This window comes from Pelmatolapia mariae, linkage group LG23, assembly GCF_036321145.2.
Source record: "Pelmatolapia mariae isolate MD_Pm_ZW linkage group LG23, Pm_UMD_F_2, whole genome shotgun sequence".
Classification (NCBI taxonomy): Eukaryota; Metazoa; Chordata; class Actinopteri; order Cichliformes; family Cichlidae; genus Pelmatolapia; species Pelmatolapia mariae.
In genome coordinates, this window is record NC_086246.1 from 28122867 (window position 1) to 28140391 (window position 17525).

General features: G+C 41.1%; 1 protein-coding gene across 1 annotated transcript in view; it reads right to left on the minus strand.

Moving 5' to 3' along the window:
- Positions 1-3564: 3564 nt before the first annotated feature.
- klf7a (Kruppel like factor 7a) overlaps positions 3565-17525 on the minus strand; it is a 53065-nt gene continuing 39104 nt past the window's right edge. The window contains exons 3-4 of the mRNA XM_063467459.1: positions 12908-13031; positions 3565-6911 (exon numbers count right to left, since the gene is read on the minus strand). Of these exons, the coding sequence (XP_063323529.1) occupies positions 6860-6911; positions 12908-13031 (176 nt within the window). The 3' untranslated portion in view covers positions 3565-6859. The remainder of the gene's footprint in view (positions 6912-12907; positions 13032-17525) is intronic.

Genomic DNA, 17525 nt, shown 5'->3' on the forward strand with positions numbered 1-17525 from the left:
AAAAAAAAAATTAAGTCCAAGGAACACATGGAACACTGACCCTCCTGGAGGGATTTGCAGGAGATCACCCATATTTGAGTGCACTAGCAGGGAGTTGTCAAGGTCTTACGCTACTCGTGGGGCAAAAGCTTAAGTTCTTGGTGCTTTTGAAGAACAAGCTGTCATTTGTTTGGGACTGAAAATTATGTACTGTTACTATAAAAAAAATAGTAGTTAATTTGAAGAAAATTACTACCACCAGGATCTGTTCACTTTGTCTGCGATCCCTTGAGAGTTTCTTGTGGTTGCACATAGCAGCTAGGTACTACCTCCCATAGCCACTGAGTTTGGTGGTTCCAATGTTATGCCCCACATTTTTGTGTTACATTGCCATTACCAGCTTTCTGGCATTGACACCGGTGGTAGAAATGTGTTGCAACCAGTTCTAGGTCTAAATCAGGCAACATGCAATTTAAGGCAATAGCACAACATCAGTGTAAAAACGGGGGGAGGAAGTGGGACTTATGGCTTTGAGTGAAATGGCTTTGATTGCCAAGAAATCCAGTCATTCATGTTCCCCACAATAAGTTATTAAGTAAATTTTTAATTTGTTTAACACCCATTACATTCTTGTTAGGCTCAGCTAAATGCTGCGAAAATCTCAACATCTTAGCCCTGCCAAGCTGCTACGGACATTTACTGTAATTGAGAGTTAAATGCACCGAAAGAATTTTGCCCATTGCCCTACAACAATAACATTACCCTGTATGATGGTACTTTTATGAATATATGTGCTAGTGTGAATGTGGTTCTCTGGTCTTTTTCCTGCCAGAACACATTTTGACCATTTAGCTCTGCTGTGAACTCACATACAACCTCATTTCCATCACGGGGAATGAAAATGACGATTGAAAGCCATTCAGGGGACGTGCGACCTTTATTGAAAAATGACTCTATCGTTTCTAATTTCATAATGTGTCTCTGCGATTGACATAGTAGGTATATTTAGGTAGATAATATGCAGCCTGTCTGTAATTAAAGATAAAAGAACATTAAGTTCGACAGATACATGTAAGCTTCTTGATGAGGGTGCCCATTTCAATTAGGGAGCATTAAATGAAACAAAAAACCTTATGGGAGTTTCTCACTGCCAGACCCAAGGAGAATTAATACGCTGCATAGGGCCATTTACCAGGGAGTAATTACTCCCTAATTAGCCATTAGTTATTCGATTAGCCTTTTATCAGCTAGTCATGGTCAAAAGGCAGGAATAGCGGATAAGTCATCACCTTGGTTGGTACCAGATATAATTAACATGCTGTAGCTTCCTCGGAGGGAGACAACGAGAGTGCACATTGAGGCAAAGTAAAGGTATTCTGGCCCATTTCCCGTGTTTGATCAAAAGAAACGATAAATCAGAGCCCTTTTTACTCTTCCAAGGGTGGTTTGCTGCAAATAGCAGAAATAGGAGGATGTAAATGAAATTACCTGCCCACTTTTACTGAGCTGGTTTGTACATTTAACTGCAGCAAACCCAAATCTCTCGGTCCCTGCGAGTGCTCTGGTCGAGCAGAAGAAAAAGCGAAAGGGTTTGCAGAACGTCCTCTAGGAGCGTATTGTTAACAATCTGAATGGCTCTGTGATTGAGAGTTGATAAGAAATCATAAAATATTCTATGTGAAGATGGATGATTAGGTGCATATTGTTACAGGATGAAACTGCCATTAACAGACCAGCCAAGAACCATGAATACTCCATGCCAAACTGCTTCTACCATTTATTACACATAATTACATTCTTAAATAAAAACGATTCACCGAACAGTTCCTTGCATAGAGATATTACAATACCAATTTAAAAAAGGAATTATGAAACAAACCGGTAACAAAAATAAATCTTTCTCATTTTTCCATAATAAAGAACATTATCGTACCCATACATCATAATATACAAATGATAAATTTGAAACACTTTTTACAGAGAAAGAAAAGGAGAAAGAGAACAGAGGAGAAAAAATAGAAGGGAGGTGGAGGTGGAAGGGTGGTGGTTGGGAGGCAGGTGGGGGCGGGGGGGGGGGGGGGGGGGGGTTGGACAGAGGAGAGGAGTTGAAAGGGATCATATCTGAGAAAATGGAAGGAAGGGGGTAGGGAGGGAAAGAGGAGGAGGGGGAGGAGGAAGAGGGGGAAGTGATGAGAGAATGCTGGTAGAAAAACGGGGGTGTGTTTGATTTAAAATTCAGACCTGGTGGAAACAGAAGTGGTGTCACACATAGTAATGCGTGTGCACCCCCCTCTGCTGAGAGCAAGAGCTGCAGTCTGGATCTCCGACTCTCACAAGGTGTAGGAAAAACCCACAAGGAGAGCGCAGGATAGGTGTTTGTGTCTGTGTGTGTTTTTGTGAGTGCGTGGATTCGAGATGTGCTTGTACATATTTGCGCATTTGTGGATGCGCCCGAGCGTGTCTGCAGGCATGCGGCTTGTGTAGGTTTGTCTGCACATCTGCAATGTATGTGAATCCGTGAAGCGTGTATGCATGTACCTTTTGTGCTAAAAAAAACCCGGCTACTATACAGACTTTCGTGACCAGTGTTTCATCGCCGAGGGGTCATCGTGTGAAGAGTGGTGCACAAGCAGACAGAAAACAGCAGATATGCAAGTGAGCTTTCCAAAAAATTCAGAGTGCAAATACAAACGGACGAAGAAAAACACAGGCACGGCAGAATTAACAATCATTCATTAAGATGACACAGAACTGAACCGCATCCTCAGAGACGACATGAAACGACCTTTCCAAGAAAACACATTCACTTTTGAAATCCCAGTTCTCAAGCTCCCGGCAGATACATGAAGAGAAAAATTGTTTCTGTCAGCTCACAACAAGAGTCAGGCAAAATTTTAAACTGTCCTGTCATTGGGATCCATATCTTTAAACTCTTAAAATTTCAGTCCAAAATATTCCGCTATCCTTGAATGGTAAGGAGCGTGAACACACAAAAAACCCCAAACCAAACAAAATAAAAATCTAAGAATAAATTAATAAATCCCCCTTTTCCCACTCATTTGCAACAGTTCACTTCAACAGGAGCGCACCCGGTTGAAATACTCAAATACGCACAAGTAGAGCTGCCATCGATGATACAATTTTAACCCACAGGTTAAACTTGAATTCTTCATTTCATCTTCACATGAGGAGAGAAGCTAAGCAGAAGCAACTTGGGTCTGCTAGCCTGGTACGAAGTGAAAGACTTCCAAATCATTATTTCCAAATATAAAATGCTTCCAGTGTTCATGATTTTCTAATCTGTGTCTCAATTCCGATACTTATGTTAGTAATTTTCCATGCAGGAAGATAAATTGACAATCTGCTAGTTAAGTGACGACGTATCAACCCTGTTTCCAGGTCCAAGCATTTGCTGCATTGTCTGAGGCTGTAACGCTTTGTGCTGTGTTTCAGTTAATAGAAAAAAAGCTGTTTTTAATTTTTTTTTAATTAGAAATATTCATGTGCATCACGTCTTTAAGCTCAGTTTTTAAGAGCTCATTATGTGCACTATAACCTAAAGAATCACTCTTATTCTAGCTCAGATTTCAGTGACTATATTAAGCTTAGGACCATGATTTTTTTTTTTTTTTTTTTTTTTTAGCTAAACCGCACAGCAAAAAAATAACTAACCTCGAGCTGTGGACAGCTTCTCGCCTTCCTCCTCGACACGGAGAACAGTTTAAATCCGTCATCTTCCCTGTGCTATTGTGTTTATATTAGCTATAGCTCTGCAGCTAGCCACCAGGTAGCACTTATGTGCAAATATCCATTTATCCCATTAGTCAAATGTCTCTAACTCTCCAAACATTGCTACTATTTAGTGTTCCATCTTTGTTGTTGTCCAAAGCTATAGCATTATTGTCTTTTTATTTATTTATTTACTTTTAGAATACTTCAGTTAGAGCATGTTATATGTAGTCAGCTAACTTCCTGCTAACATCTAACCCTGCTAAAGTTACTAACTCCTCTTTTCATGGATGGCTGGACATGAATCTTTATTGTTACACTTGAAAGAACAGTCATAGTAATCGTTTTTATTAGATCTGAAAGAATTTCAACTGTTTTAAAGGTGCCTTGGTGTTTTGGGAACGGAAGGAGCATTTAGACCTGGAAATGGCTAATAATGTCGGACTTAACAAGTGGATAGCAGCATTTTACCATGCCTCACTTAGCTAATGGATTTTCCTCAAGGAACACACCTGCAAACAGCAAGTATGGAAGTATGCGAGTTGAGACACAGCTAAATACTAACAGTAGTTTCAATCTGGAAGGCTTGTGAAAAATTTTGGCCTCCTTAACACTAAGTGGTCAGTCTCTTTTGTCTTTGCAAATGGACCTTGCAAAGACAGGAGAGAGAAAAAACAAGTTATCTGACAGGTATTTGCTCAAGAACAAATAAACGTCAGACTTGCTTCCACATTTAGAATAAGTTCACTACATGAAGGAGTTATTGATGCTGTTATCTACCTTCAGAGCCACTACTATATCATGTCTAGAAAATATTGAGCTAGACTGCACTCATGCGCAGACTAAAGTAAATGTTGTGTCTTTTGTTCCAAAATGCAAACAGATGCAGGTTAACTTTTGCTTCAAAGCGAAGCACACAAATTAAAGTCTTAAAATAAAGAATTTATGCTTTGACGCAACTGTCCTCAGTAAAGTTTCGTCAGCATCTTCACAGTCTACTTTTGTTCAAGCTCTCTTCTGTGTTTACCTTCATCTGCGACACGAAGATGTTTATGACCTTTTTATCAGTCTTGGTTGTATCTAAGTAAAGTCAGGTCACACAGGACAGATGATAATTCCAGTTTTCTCAGAGTGAATGTATGTGTCTCTTTGTGCGTGTGGGTTTCACTCCGCTGCAGTTTTGTGAGCTGATGGGGCAGTTATCATTGCTGACTGAGCAGATCCGATCCTCCCCTAACACACTCCAGACCCACTGGAAATCCATACTCATGACCTCTCAGTGGTCCAGTAAAAGTTACCAGGTGTGACTAGCTAGTTTTCCAAATCCCATTGTTCATTTTAACAGTAAAAAAGTATAAATACAAATGGTGCCTTGTATGATCTTACCAACCACACCTCTGGGCCCAGCAACATGTTTAGACTTGCAATAATACATTCACACTGATTTGCTCTGAGAAGAGCCACCCAGTTTGTTAAATTTGTTTCTTCCCCAAAGTTCTTCTATTTCTGGCAGAGTAGAAATCTGCATTCAGTCCTACATGTTGATCGGGAATGTCCTTTGTTCTGCATAGGGCCATGTTTAAAGAGCTGTTAAATGGTGCTTTTTTAAAAATTATTTGTTTCTGAAAAGGCTGTCTAAGAGCTGCTAAATTGGAAAAAGTAGTATGCAAGGATGGTATGAAAAGGACAGAACCTAGTGGCTAGTTAGTTGCCAATCACTCTCAAGTGCAAAGAGATCATTTTGGGCATCTACTGCAGAGTTTTTTTTGTTTGTTTTTTGGCTGCCAGTGAAATGCTGTCTTTTTTAGCTGTTTTTTTTCTTCTTCAAACAAACAGGAGAACTATTTCCTAGAAATAAAATAGCCTTTACGTACATAGTGATTTTTGTTTGTGTTCGGTGTGCTATCGCAACTAGCTAGCTGCTTCAACTTGTGCATTTGGCTGTCCACGCTCATTTGGCACGTGAAAGCCAGCGTTTGTTGAGTCCCTAATTAATTCCCGGTTCAAGACAGTGGATACATTTTTACAAAAGTTTGTCAACAGAGTCAATTGTGCAACAGTTTTTTGACAACAACTCATTAGAGCTAAGATCCCAGAGAGGAAAAACACTCCTAAGAGCCATCTCGCATCTCTTGAACCACTCAGTTCCAGCTGATGTTCTAGGAGTCTTTCCCAGTGTAGGCAAGTTAGCCTTGCCTAGTCGTAACCGGTAAAAGGAAGTTCACAGAGCAAGCTAACCGCCTACATGACCTCAGTCAGTCTTCACAGCACATCAGTGGGACACACTCCCATTTTCAAGTCTTCAAAATCTAATGGAACGATCCATTCAAGCAAGTGCTCATATGTCATGAAGTCATAGGGATTTATGAATGGATTCAGTTGGCAGATAAGACAGACGTTTGATGAAAACTGTCAAATATTTGTTGGATATATAAGAAATGGTGAATTCTAAAGGGTGTGGCGAGTATTGAGGGAGTGAAAGTCAGCCTTCGCGCTTGCTTGGCTGAACTGCTATTGACAATGAATGAACTCTTCTTTTCAAATATATGTGTTGTAACAGTAGTACTCCTCGCAGTACACCAGAGTTACAGTACAACTGGTCCAGTTTGGCACTGGTGTCCTAGTTGGCATGTGGAGCACTGCTGCATGAACAGGACTGGAAGCATTTCACAGAGGGACCACAGCGAGGCAAAGACTGCAAAGGGTGAGAAATAAAAAGCTGCCAACTACAGGCACGTGGCCCGACGCTCGTCATGTGACATCCCCTCTGAGACACATATGAAGGGTGGGATGGAGCGTCTGTATAGTCCACGCAACGACACAGGGGGAGTTGGGGGGATGGTTGTGAGGTGAAGATGTGTCACCGTGGAATCATGGACCAACTGGTCGTGCACAGATTGACAGAGCCACTTAGGATCAGTTTGTCTGTCTGCCTGTATTTCTGTCTGTAGTCCCTGTGTGGTTTCAATTTCTCCAGTCGAGAAAGACCAGATCTTGTGTTTTCTTGTTTTTTTTTTCAATCTGTCCTGCTGTCTCTCTCTGAAATCCAAGGTGTTATTTTTCTGCAGACGTTCCCTCTCTTTCTTCCACTCTGCCTCCATCCTTTTCCTCTCTCTTCCATCCACTCTCCCGCTGACCTCTCCCGAATCTCTCAGATGTGCCTCTTCATGTGTAGCGCCAAGTGATCCGACCGCGAGAAACACCTGCAACCAAAGAGAGAGAGAAACAGAGAACAGCTTGTTAGCTCGTTACCAATGCAAGGGGAAGACGTTTGTTTTGTCGATTGAGCTAAATGTTGCTGTTAGCTAGTGAGTGCTGAGCCACTAATGCACACGCAATTAGTATATGTGTAACTAATTCATAATCAGCATTTTCAGCAGCACTCCTAATGACTTCAGCTGCGCCATGAATAACTAGAGAGCCCGCAGATGGATCTGTTGAAACAGTGTGGTGGTGGTAGTGGTGGGGAGGAGGAGCAGCATGCAAAACATGTGCTGTAAAACGATAGCTAAATTAGATGAATCGAAGCCTCTCATCTGAAATCAGGCTTGCAGAATTGCTGGGGCGTAGCTGCACAGTGAAAAATGGAATTGCTCTGGAAGTACATCGGCCTATTTTTTTTTTCCGAGAGGGTTTTAAAAATAATCTTTACAAATGATTATTTCAACCTGATTGCCACAAACTGACATAATATATGCTTTCAGCTGGTGTTTTGTTTATGCCACACTTGCTTACATACAGATGCAGCCATTATGAGACCTACTTTTTCATCTCCAGATCAACAGCGTTTCTATGGCATGCTCGCTGAACCAACACTACAGCTCCGTTCCCCAGAGAAGCAGTGCTTTCCAAAAAGAAAGTGTTGCTTTCTTTTAGATAATTGGAAGTTGGATGTTTTGCTGATTAGTGTGTGAGAAATATTTTGGATGGAGGCGGAGGCTGGTTTAGAGTTGAGTAAAGTGGATAAATTTACTAATGCTGTGCAGAAAAAAGAAACAAACAGCTTCCAATTTGCAGTATTTTCCAAAGCTTCTAATGCTTTAGGAAGTGTCTCTAAACAGAAGAAAGGCTAAGTTTAAGAAAATAGTTGCTGTTTTATGTCCCTTTGTTATGACAGAATAAATAACCACAGCATGCTAGTGTTAAAGTGCATCACTCCCAGCAGTTACAGATCAGTATGACACTAAAGGTTCAAGGAAAATATTGAAAGTGTTTCATAGCTAACACACTCTTATTTATACAGCATTTTGACACCATCTACATATCAGACAGGGTGCAACCAGTTGGGGAAACATCACAAGCATGGGCTGGATCTGACTGAAAAACCACTGCATGACCATTCATTAACAAGTTGTCAATCAGAAGGTAGCTACATCTTAAAGATTAACCTGGAACCATAATTAAAATCAGAATATCCATGTGGTAGTAGCTCTTCTTGCTCAAGTTATAAGTTTTGTTGCTATTGGTTGGCTATATTGCACAAACTAATGAGAATTAAAATCAACTGATAAAAAGTTCCCGTAAAATGGCCAATATGACCTTGATGATGAGCATGATTTGGATTAAGAATCCTTAGGTCAGGGGTGGCCAGTTAATTTTCCCAAGGGGCCACATGAGAAACTAGGACTGTTGTGGAGGTTTTTAGAGAGATAAATTTAATGTGGAGCAGAATTTTGTTCAGCTCATTGATGCGGGCCTCTACAACAGTCCCAGTTTCTAATGCTTACACTCGTCTTAGATGAGCAGTCCATACAAGTTCACAAAAATCTGACGAATACCCTAGTAGTGATCATTTTAAAAATGAAAGTGCTCATAAAACAACCAATATGACCTTGACCTTGAGCAGAATTTGGGTGAGGCCCCCTTCAATCAGGGTGGGCAATTAATTTTCCCGAGAGGCTACGTGAGAACCAGGGACTGTTGTGAAGGGTCATGCCCACAAGCTTATAAAGAGATAAAATTAATACTGAGCAAGATTGAGTTCAGGTTATTGGTATGGCCCTCCACAACAGTCCCAGTTTCTAATGTGGCACACTGGGGAAATTAATTGTCCACCTCTGCACACAATGATCATCTAAAATCTGACACCTCTCTAGGAGAATTAGCAATTGTTTTGAACACAGGTACAGATAAATGATGGATGCCTCATCATTGCATAAGCCCATTGGTTCTATGACCAAATGAGTTAAAAATGAGAACAATGCTGTCCAGAATAAGACTTGATACTAGAGACTACAAACACATGAAAGAAGTGTTTACTGAGGTAATTAATCCAGTAAGAAGCAGGGCAGTTTTCCCAAAGACTATGCAGTGTGATTCCTATTTGCCATTAGAGACGTCGCCTCTAAATATTAGTCAGAAGCCTTTTGAGGTTTATGATATTTAGCCATGAATGTGAGGTAACTTAACCTTAACTGTTAATTTAATAACTTTTATAGCTCAATTGTAACTTTCTTTGAACACAGAGTCTAACATTTATCACTCCATGCCTTCATGTCATGAATTTCTAGAAGATGTTCCTTTCCTACCTTGTTTTTTTTGACACAGGTTTCAGATTGGCTCTTTCCACTGAGACAGAGGGAACTGTCTAACACGTCTTGATGAATCAGTGTTTGGCCAAGAGAGGGAGTCACATGTGATGAGCCACCAGTCATCCGTCTTACTGTCATACCTGTGTGTGTGTTACTGTCTTTGTGTGCACGAGTGTGTGCACCCGTACAAACACACGTGGGATAAATGAACGGCTCAGAAGACATTCATGGGTGTTCTGTGTGTGTGTATGTGTGTGTGTGTGTCACTGTGAGTGCGTTCGCTGAGACAGATGGTAAAGTATGAGTCACGACTCGGGGGCACGACACCAGCTGGCACACCGTAGGTCTGCCTCCTCCTTCCCTCATCCCCCAACTTCCCCCATCCTCAATCTTCCACCCTGACTTTTTTCTGTCTCCCCTGTTTCCCCTCTTCCTTCATCTCAGCAGGGTGTGTGTGCACTTGTGTGTGTGTGTTAGGCTGGAGGGGTTGGACATCCTGTGACACATGACAGAGGTGGGCCCAAATTAGGGATGTGCCTGTAGGGGGGTCTGGTAGCGGGGGGAGGTGGGAAATCAGGGGGGAGGGATACTGTATTTACAGTCTCTCCAGCTGAGACCTGATTAAGTTGACACTGCATGGCCCTCTGCCCCCTGAAACACACACACATATGCGTACACACTTTTCAATAGGCATCAAGGCAAAGTACCTTAGGTGAGGAGGGAATTTCTTTTTGTCCTTTCATAATGAACCTATGCATGATTCAAGAAGTCATATATTCAATAACACCCTGCACTGTGATCAGTTTTGAAACTGTCAAAAAAGACTGCACTGTCCTTTAAAAGACACACACTGTGTTTTGCTCGCAGCGGTTTTTGACAATAGATGACATCTTTATTCCCTAATTTCTAGCTCCATGAATAATTAAATGCCGTTGCATGTAATTTCCAGAAAAAGAAAAAAAATGATTGATTAAAACAAGGGTGTCAGCACAATGTAAAAGATACAATTACAAGAATAATTTGGGTGAAGACAAATGTAAGTGAAACAAATGAAGGAATGGCAACAAATGTAAGTAAAACATGCAAGTAAATGTAAGTTAAAAACAAGTAAATATGAAGATAAATTTAAGTAAACACGTAAGTAAAAGTAAATAAAAGTATTTTATAGAAAACATATCTGTATGTTAATGGCAAATGAAAGAAACTTTCCTGTTAAATTACAATAAGGCACTGGAGAGAAGCTTAAGCAGGATTAAAATGTTATTTGACAGTGTGCCTGTTGTAACTACGACAGCAGTTCCTTTTTAATGTAAGAACAATCCAGTGCTGTACTGTGAAATATGAGCTTTACAGGATAATACTGCTGTTTGGTTGCCATTATAGAGCTATTTTGGTGTTCCTGCTAGGATCTCCATAAAATGGTTTACTACCATAAAATATAACTGCATGTTCCCACTCACATACCCAAGGACATATATACAAAAAAAAGCTACAAAAGTCACCAAAAAGCCTCTGTATAGCAGAGGAAGCACATTTTAAGGCGGTATTTACCTTGCAGGTACTACTATATATATTAAGAGTTTTTCTTCTGTAGCGCAATAACAAAAAGAACCTTTTAAATTTCCTTTTTTGTGTGTGATGAAATCCTTTAAAAAGACCCTTTTTATCATGGGATGCCTTGCTGCATTGTGGTAGCTCCTGTAGACAATATTGCTCAGAGATCCCAGAGGTGTCAGCGAGGGCCAGATCAAAGACAGACAGCAGGGTGTAATTAAAATAGGAGTAAAGATTTTTGTGTCGGCAGCAAGCTGATCATTTAAAAAGTGAATAATTGCCTTTAAATGTTTGATATTTTTTGGTCAGTGGAACCAGATTTAAGGAGCAATTTCCCTTTGCTTCATAATTAAACAGAAGCCAAGGCACCTAATTAGGAAGAGTCACAGTCAAATTATAACAGATCACCTCTTTCCAGTGACAGTCAACGGTGTAAAGGTGCATGACTTTGAGATTCATATGATGTTTGATTTAAAACAGCAAACAAAACATTATATATGATCTGCAAAGTGTTTAATGGCAATAGTCCATCATAACTATCATAAAAAAACAATTATTGTTAAAATGTTAACAAACAAAAAAGCAAATATTTAACAATAATGTTTCACAACTGTTTCAATTCTAGGTTTATAAACAATATGGGAGCATTATCTGTTTATTATCAAACTGTTATTCAAAATACTTGTTAAAAACTAAATATGCAGGAAGTTGTTAGGTTATAAATCACCTGGAGACTGTAGTTTGTGTATTTAAGCATCAAACTTGGGTAGGTTTAGGAAAAGGTTGCGATTTGGTGGTTTTCCTCTCCACTTTCTCCAAGTGCCTGTTCATTAGAGGTCCTGTAATTGTTTGGATTTCTTGTTACATAAATAAACCATAAATTAGGACATTACTATTGATTTATATATTTTTTCTGTTTATTGTTAAAATAACTATTAGTTAAAGTTAATTAACTACAAATTTTAAATTCATTAGTTGTTTTTGTTTTTGTGTGGTAAACTTCTCGGATGCTCAGCTTGCTCTGCTCAAGGACTTTTCAGGTGACAGGGATTATCGAGTTCACCGGAAAGCCTGCCCAATCACTGGGCCAGCCTGGGGCTTTATTTCCAGTAACCCCCACACACACTGTATTTACGGTTATGGTGGCTTCAGCAATTCCCCAAATACATTTCCCCCCCTGTAAATGTCTAAAAATCTACAAATTCAACCAACTTACAATGTTTAAACTAAAGTCAGTGACTTTTGAGATTAATGACTGTATATGAAAGATAGCCATGACATCACCCAATGGTCAGAGAAGTTCAGACTTGAAGACTCAAGTTTTTTTTTTGTCATTTTTAAGTTTCAAACTGAATGTCAAAAGCAAGGGGTGGACAAGCTATCTTACCCTACCTAACCTACCCTAGCGTACCCGGCATAGCCTTATGTACCTTTAAGTACATTTTCATCATGTATTAAATAAAACTCTAAGCTAACAATCGAGACCCTAACCTAAGTGTATAAGAAATGAGAAATGTGGATAATTTGCCAGATTTCTGTACAGTCAGACGAGTGACCCCCTGCTGGGCAAAAAAAGAGCACAGATTGAATGGACTATAGCACCAGCTTCACCCTCAAAGGCTGTGTCTATCTTTTCTTTATTGCCAGTGTTTCTGATAATAAAGCCAGTATTTATTTACTTAATACCCTGCAAATTAAATTAATATTCCAGGTTGTTAGGTGTTTCATTGCTAATGAAACTCATTTTACACCTCTGTCCCGCTCTGAATCCAAATCAAGACTATCTATCATCATGTGTGTAGATTCACTATTAATATGCTCCACCGTCCCTAATGTGGGTCTAGAGCTGAAACACTGAGCTCAACTCGCTCAAACACTGAGCGAGTTGGGTCTTGGAGCGCACATTAGTAATCCTGCCAACACACTTTTAAACTGGGTCAGTACCAAAACACATTTCGGGGTGTGTAACCAGCATCTTGTCTTCACTACACCAAACACAATGTTAAAACACAGCCTGCTGTGCTTGTGGAAGTACTTCAAATAGCGCTCGGATAAAAAGGCGAAGAAAAACATATAAGACACGGGGAAGGAGGGAGAGGCGTGTTTTGACAGACCTGTCACAGTGGTTGCACTTAAAAGGCTTGGCGCCGGTGTGTTTGCGGTAGTGCCTCGTCAGCTCGTCGCTCCGGGCGAATCGCCACTCGCAGCCCTCCCACGAGCACTTGTATGGCTTCTCACCTAGGGGGTAAAAAAAAAAAAAGCACACGTGAGCACCTGTTTGATCGCTCATACACCAATCACACGCTTATTTGTTGTTCTGCGCCCATGCAAAAAGCTCTTTGCTGCTAACACTTTATCTTCCTGTTTGATATTGGCAGAGCTTTTATTTTAATGAGTGTGTCCTGTATATTGTGAGTGCATGTTAGCTTCCAGTCTGATAAAGATCCCTGTGCCTCCTGTCACCATTTCCTTTTTTAGGGACTGTAAAGAGAGCAATGGGATGAGATGGAGAAGCTCCCACTGGTCTCCAATCTTGCTGAACATGCAGAAGAGGAGTGGAGGGTTGAGAGAGAAGAGGTCGAGAGGGAGGGAGGGTGGGAGGGAGGGGTGAGGATTAGAGGCAAGGTGGATGAGAGACTGAGAGGAGGAGGTGAGATGAGACCAGGGGAGGGAAAAGTAGAGTAGGAGAGAAGTGTTGCAGAAGTGGATTAAGGCAAAGGAGGCTGCAGATATGCTGGTAGGGAAGGAGGGGGTAGTGATAATTAGGCCAGACACATAATGGCAAGGAGGCCACAATCCGCCAGCTGCGTCCAACTCCGAAGATGTCACCTGCATCAGTCACATCCCATCTGGACTGGTGCTCGAGGCTGACCAGCTCTGCTCGAGCGCTTTCACCACGACTACTGGCTTAATTCATTGAATGCGATTATCCAAAGGGACAAAATCAATAGATCAACTGCTCTGTCAAAACTGCAATGAGAGCTTGTGTAAAGTAAGGAGGGGCCACATCTGTGAGCCAAATGTGGGAGATATTCACATAGTATTTCAGGCAGGATCTAAAATAATCAGTACTTTATTCTTTATTTCTTTCTTTTTCAATTTTTTTTAAAGTGATAAACCATCTATATATGCTGATTTTGGCTGTAGCATACCTGCTTTTATTTGAATATCTGACTAATGATGGGAGCGTATCCATGCATATGTATCTGTATTTACCCCCCATCTCCTCCTTAATGGGTTGGCCAATCTCAATGACACTTTGCATACATGACTTATTAACATTTATTAACATTATTTTTATATTTAGATAAACCCCAATTTTTTGTATTTTTATATAATTTATTAATTTCATTACCCCCCTGCCAACAGCAAGCTTCCATTGCAGGTCAGCTAAGAGGGAACTTGAATGGTGTAACTCCCTGTGTTCTAATTTCAGTGGATCTGGTACACCTGTGTCATTTATTCTATTCAGTGTAGTTCTTTTGGATATTTAAGTCACCAGGACGACTCTTTCTAGGCCATCAGTTTCGTTTGTGGTTTAAATGTAAGTTTATATCAGTCTGCTGAGTCTATCAGTCAATTTGGTTTATTCTCATTTACTACCTAACCCTTTTTGGCTCTCCTGGACCTCTTTTGTTTCTAGGATCAGGAGTTACACACAATAGCTCCACAATTGGGCAAGACTAAAACAATCTGGATTGATAGATAGGACTGCAGAACAGAGGCAAAACATATATATGTATATCTATATCGATGTATATATATATATATATATATATATATAAAACTACTCGATTTTGCGGTGAACTGTCCCTTTAACAAAAAACTGTAGAGTTTAAAGTGCTTTTGGTCTAGATCCAGAAATTAGTCTTGTCCCCTTCCATCCCAGAGCTGCAGGTTTGGGCCATCCGACTCTGGCCAATGAAATTCCTGGGAGGCAGGAATGCCTGAATCCGTTGCCTAGCAATGGGATCAAGGGGGGTGGGGTGTATCTGTGTGTGAGTGTATGTGTAAGAGAGACGTGGGGTGGGTAGGGGGTATGTGGTGAAACATGAGGAGGCAGTGCAGCTGGCTGGATCTGGCAACGGTACGCCGCCATGCCACCGGCCAATTACTGAGCACGCTGGCAGAGCACGGAGGCAGTTGCCTAGCGACGGTAGCCATAGAGCTGTACAGGGCAAGAGGCGGGGGTGAGGAGCGGGGGTGAGGAGCGGGGCTGAGGGGGCGATGATGGTGGTGGAAGTAGTAGTGGTGGTGCAGGAGGAGGGGGGGCACTAAGAGACCAGAGCCTGCAGCAGTACATAACCACTCAGCTACCGACTCCTCCAACGATACACTGCCTCCGTTGCCTAGCAACAACCCCCCCCCCCTTTATAAAGAAAAAAAATCCACCCTCCTCCGCTCTCTCTCAAGATGCCCAAACAGTGAAGTGGAGCAGGTACCCACTCGCCTCTGCAAACAGACACCGGACTGGAAATGCTACTTGTAAAAACACACAGTCCGATTGACTGACAGTTTTAAACGTCCATCAGTAACCTAATCCACTGGATTAGCCTGAACCCAGCAGCATAATCTGATTACCTTCTGTTACTTTTGGATTACTTTGCCTGTATAATGTAGATTATTGAGCTAAGTGGATTATTGTTATGATTTAAAGAATCAGGATATTGGACAGTTGCGTGCCGCTGTTTAAAACAATTATTTATTCTGAATGATTTAATAAAATCCACCATTAACCGGCACTTCTCCCTTTTCATTTCAGGGAAGAAATGCATACAATCAAAATGCTCCACCCCCTCCTCCCTCCATCTTTAAAAATGCGTTTTTATTTTGAAATAATCAAATGAGCGCTCACATATTTCTCATCCATAATCTGATAACTGGGTGTTTCCTGAGTCACCGTAATCCCATTAGGCGTAATCTGTTACTTCCGAATGCTCAAACACACGCACCCATGCGCCCGTTCTCTCCAGCCTCTCAGGTGCCAGTGGTGAAGTTAATTACATTCCCTCCATTAGCTGAAGCTGAAGCAGGGCATTTGGGTCTCAGAGGTCATTACAGAGGCTCTCGGAGAGGTGGCTTTATAGGCGCCAGCCCAGCAACCAGCACTGCTGGCTCGGAGATGAGCGAGGGGAAGAGACAAAGATGAAATATGGAGGAAGTAATGGAGAATTGAAGTGCGTTAGTAAGAGACGTGAGGATGATGGGAAAGCATGGGATGAAGCCTTTTTTCATAAAAGGCTTAATAATTTCTAACACAGTGCCTGGCAGGTTTTAAAAAAAAGGCACTTTAAATTAGTTTTGTAGTTGATTGAAAAAATATTCTCACATATCCAAAGACACATTGTAATATTTTAAAAGAATAAGAGTGGAAAGAGCCTATTTGTGGTCGTAAAGGCCAAATGAGGTGCCATCATTCTCACAATAAATCATAACAGAGATGGCCTTACATCAAAATTATATGGTAGATAGAGTTATTACTGCAATCATGTCACTACTTGTGTTACAAAGGTTCTTTGGTTATTTGCACACCAGGCGGATACAAAGAAAAAAAATAGTCTGACTTTGGACTATTTGGGCTATAATCAGCTGATCCCATTTCGCATGTGTGTGTATGTGGGGGGGGGGGGGGGGTGGGGGGGTCTACAGTGGTACAGTTAGGCCCAGGATAGAAGCAAGCGCGTTATACTCCTAACACAACTTCAGCTCTTTGCTAGCATCTGCAAAGACAAGCATGCTAACACAAAGCTAACAAAGGCAGTGATGAGGAGTCCAGCTTTTAGCCTCCATTTCTACCTGATCATGTTTCTACTCTAAATGCTCCTTTTCAGACAGTTTTTTCTACGTTTTCCTTTGTATGATGTCACTTAGAGCTGATGCTCCTAATATGGTCACGTCAGGCACACAAGCCCCGCCTCACTTTTGTTCAAGCTTTCTGTTTACAAAAGGCAGCCAATCAGGACAAAGTCCAGGAATTTATAAAAATATATATACATATAGCTAGATCCCCTTTAAAACCTATAAATTGGGATCTTCTCTAAATTGCCCGTGGTACGCTAAAGGAACTGGAAACACAAACTGGTCAACATTTTGCATTTGGAATAACACATCAAATTGTTGAGCCCTGAAAAAACTAAAGTGGCAAAAGAGCAGAGTGACAGAATATGAGCCCGATAGAGAGGCAAACATGCAGAGAGAGACAGCGTACTGGCTAAAAGACCGAGACAGAATGAGAGGAGAGAGCCAGAGAGGGAAAATGATGAGAAACAGGAGAAAGAGCGAGAGAGCGAAGGCAGAATAACCCAACAGTCCTCGTGTTTTACCCTACCCAAAATCTAATTGTACCATTCCTTATCTCCCATAAGCCTATTCACAAAAAGCTCTACAGGGCACTGTCATTTCAACTCAGCCCGTCTAATTCCAGATTAAATCGTTGCCTTTTCTCCGTCGGTAATTTATGGAAATAACAACTAAGAAAAAGAGGATTTGAGTAATGACATCTTTAAACTTGTCAGGATAATGGCTCAGTGAATGGGGGAGCCCGTGGCACTGCTGTCTTTTTCTGAAGAGGGTCGCTCCACTGTACCTCCCCCATCCCTGTCTTCTGTCTTCATCTACTCTTTGTTTCACTCCACGTCGCTCTTCTCCTCTTTCTTCAGCTTTTGTGGCTCCCTTTGTCATCTTAAGTCGACATTTTCCCCGTTTATCATTCTACCTTCCCGGTTTGAATAA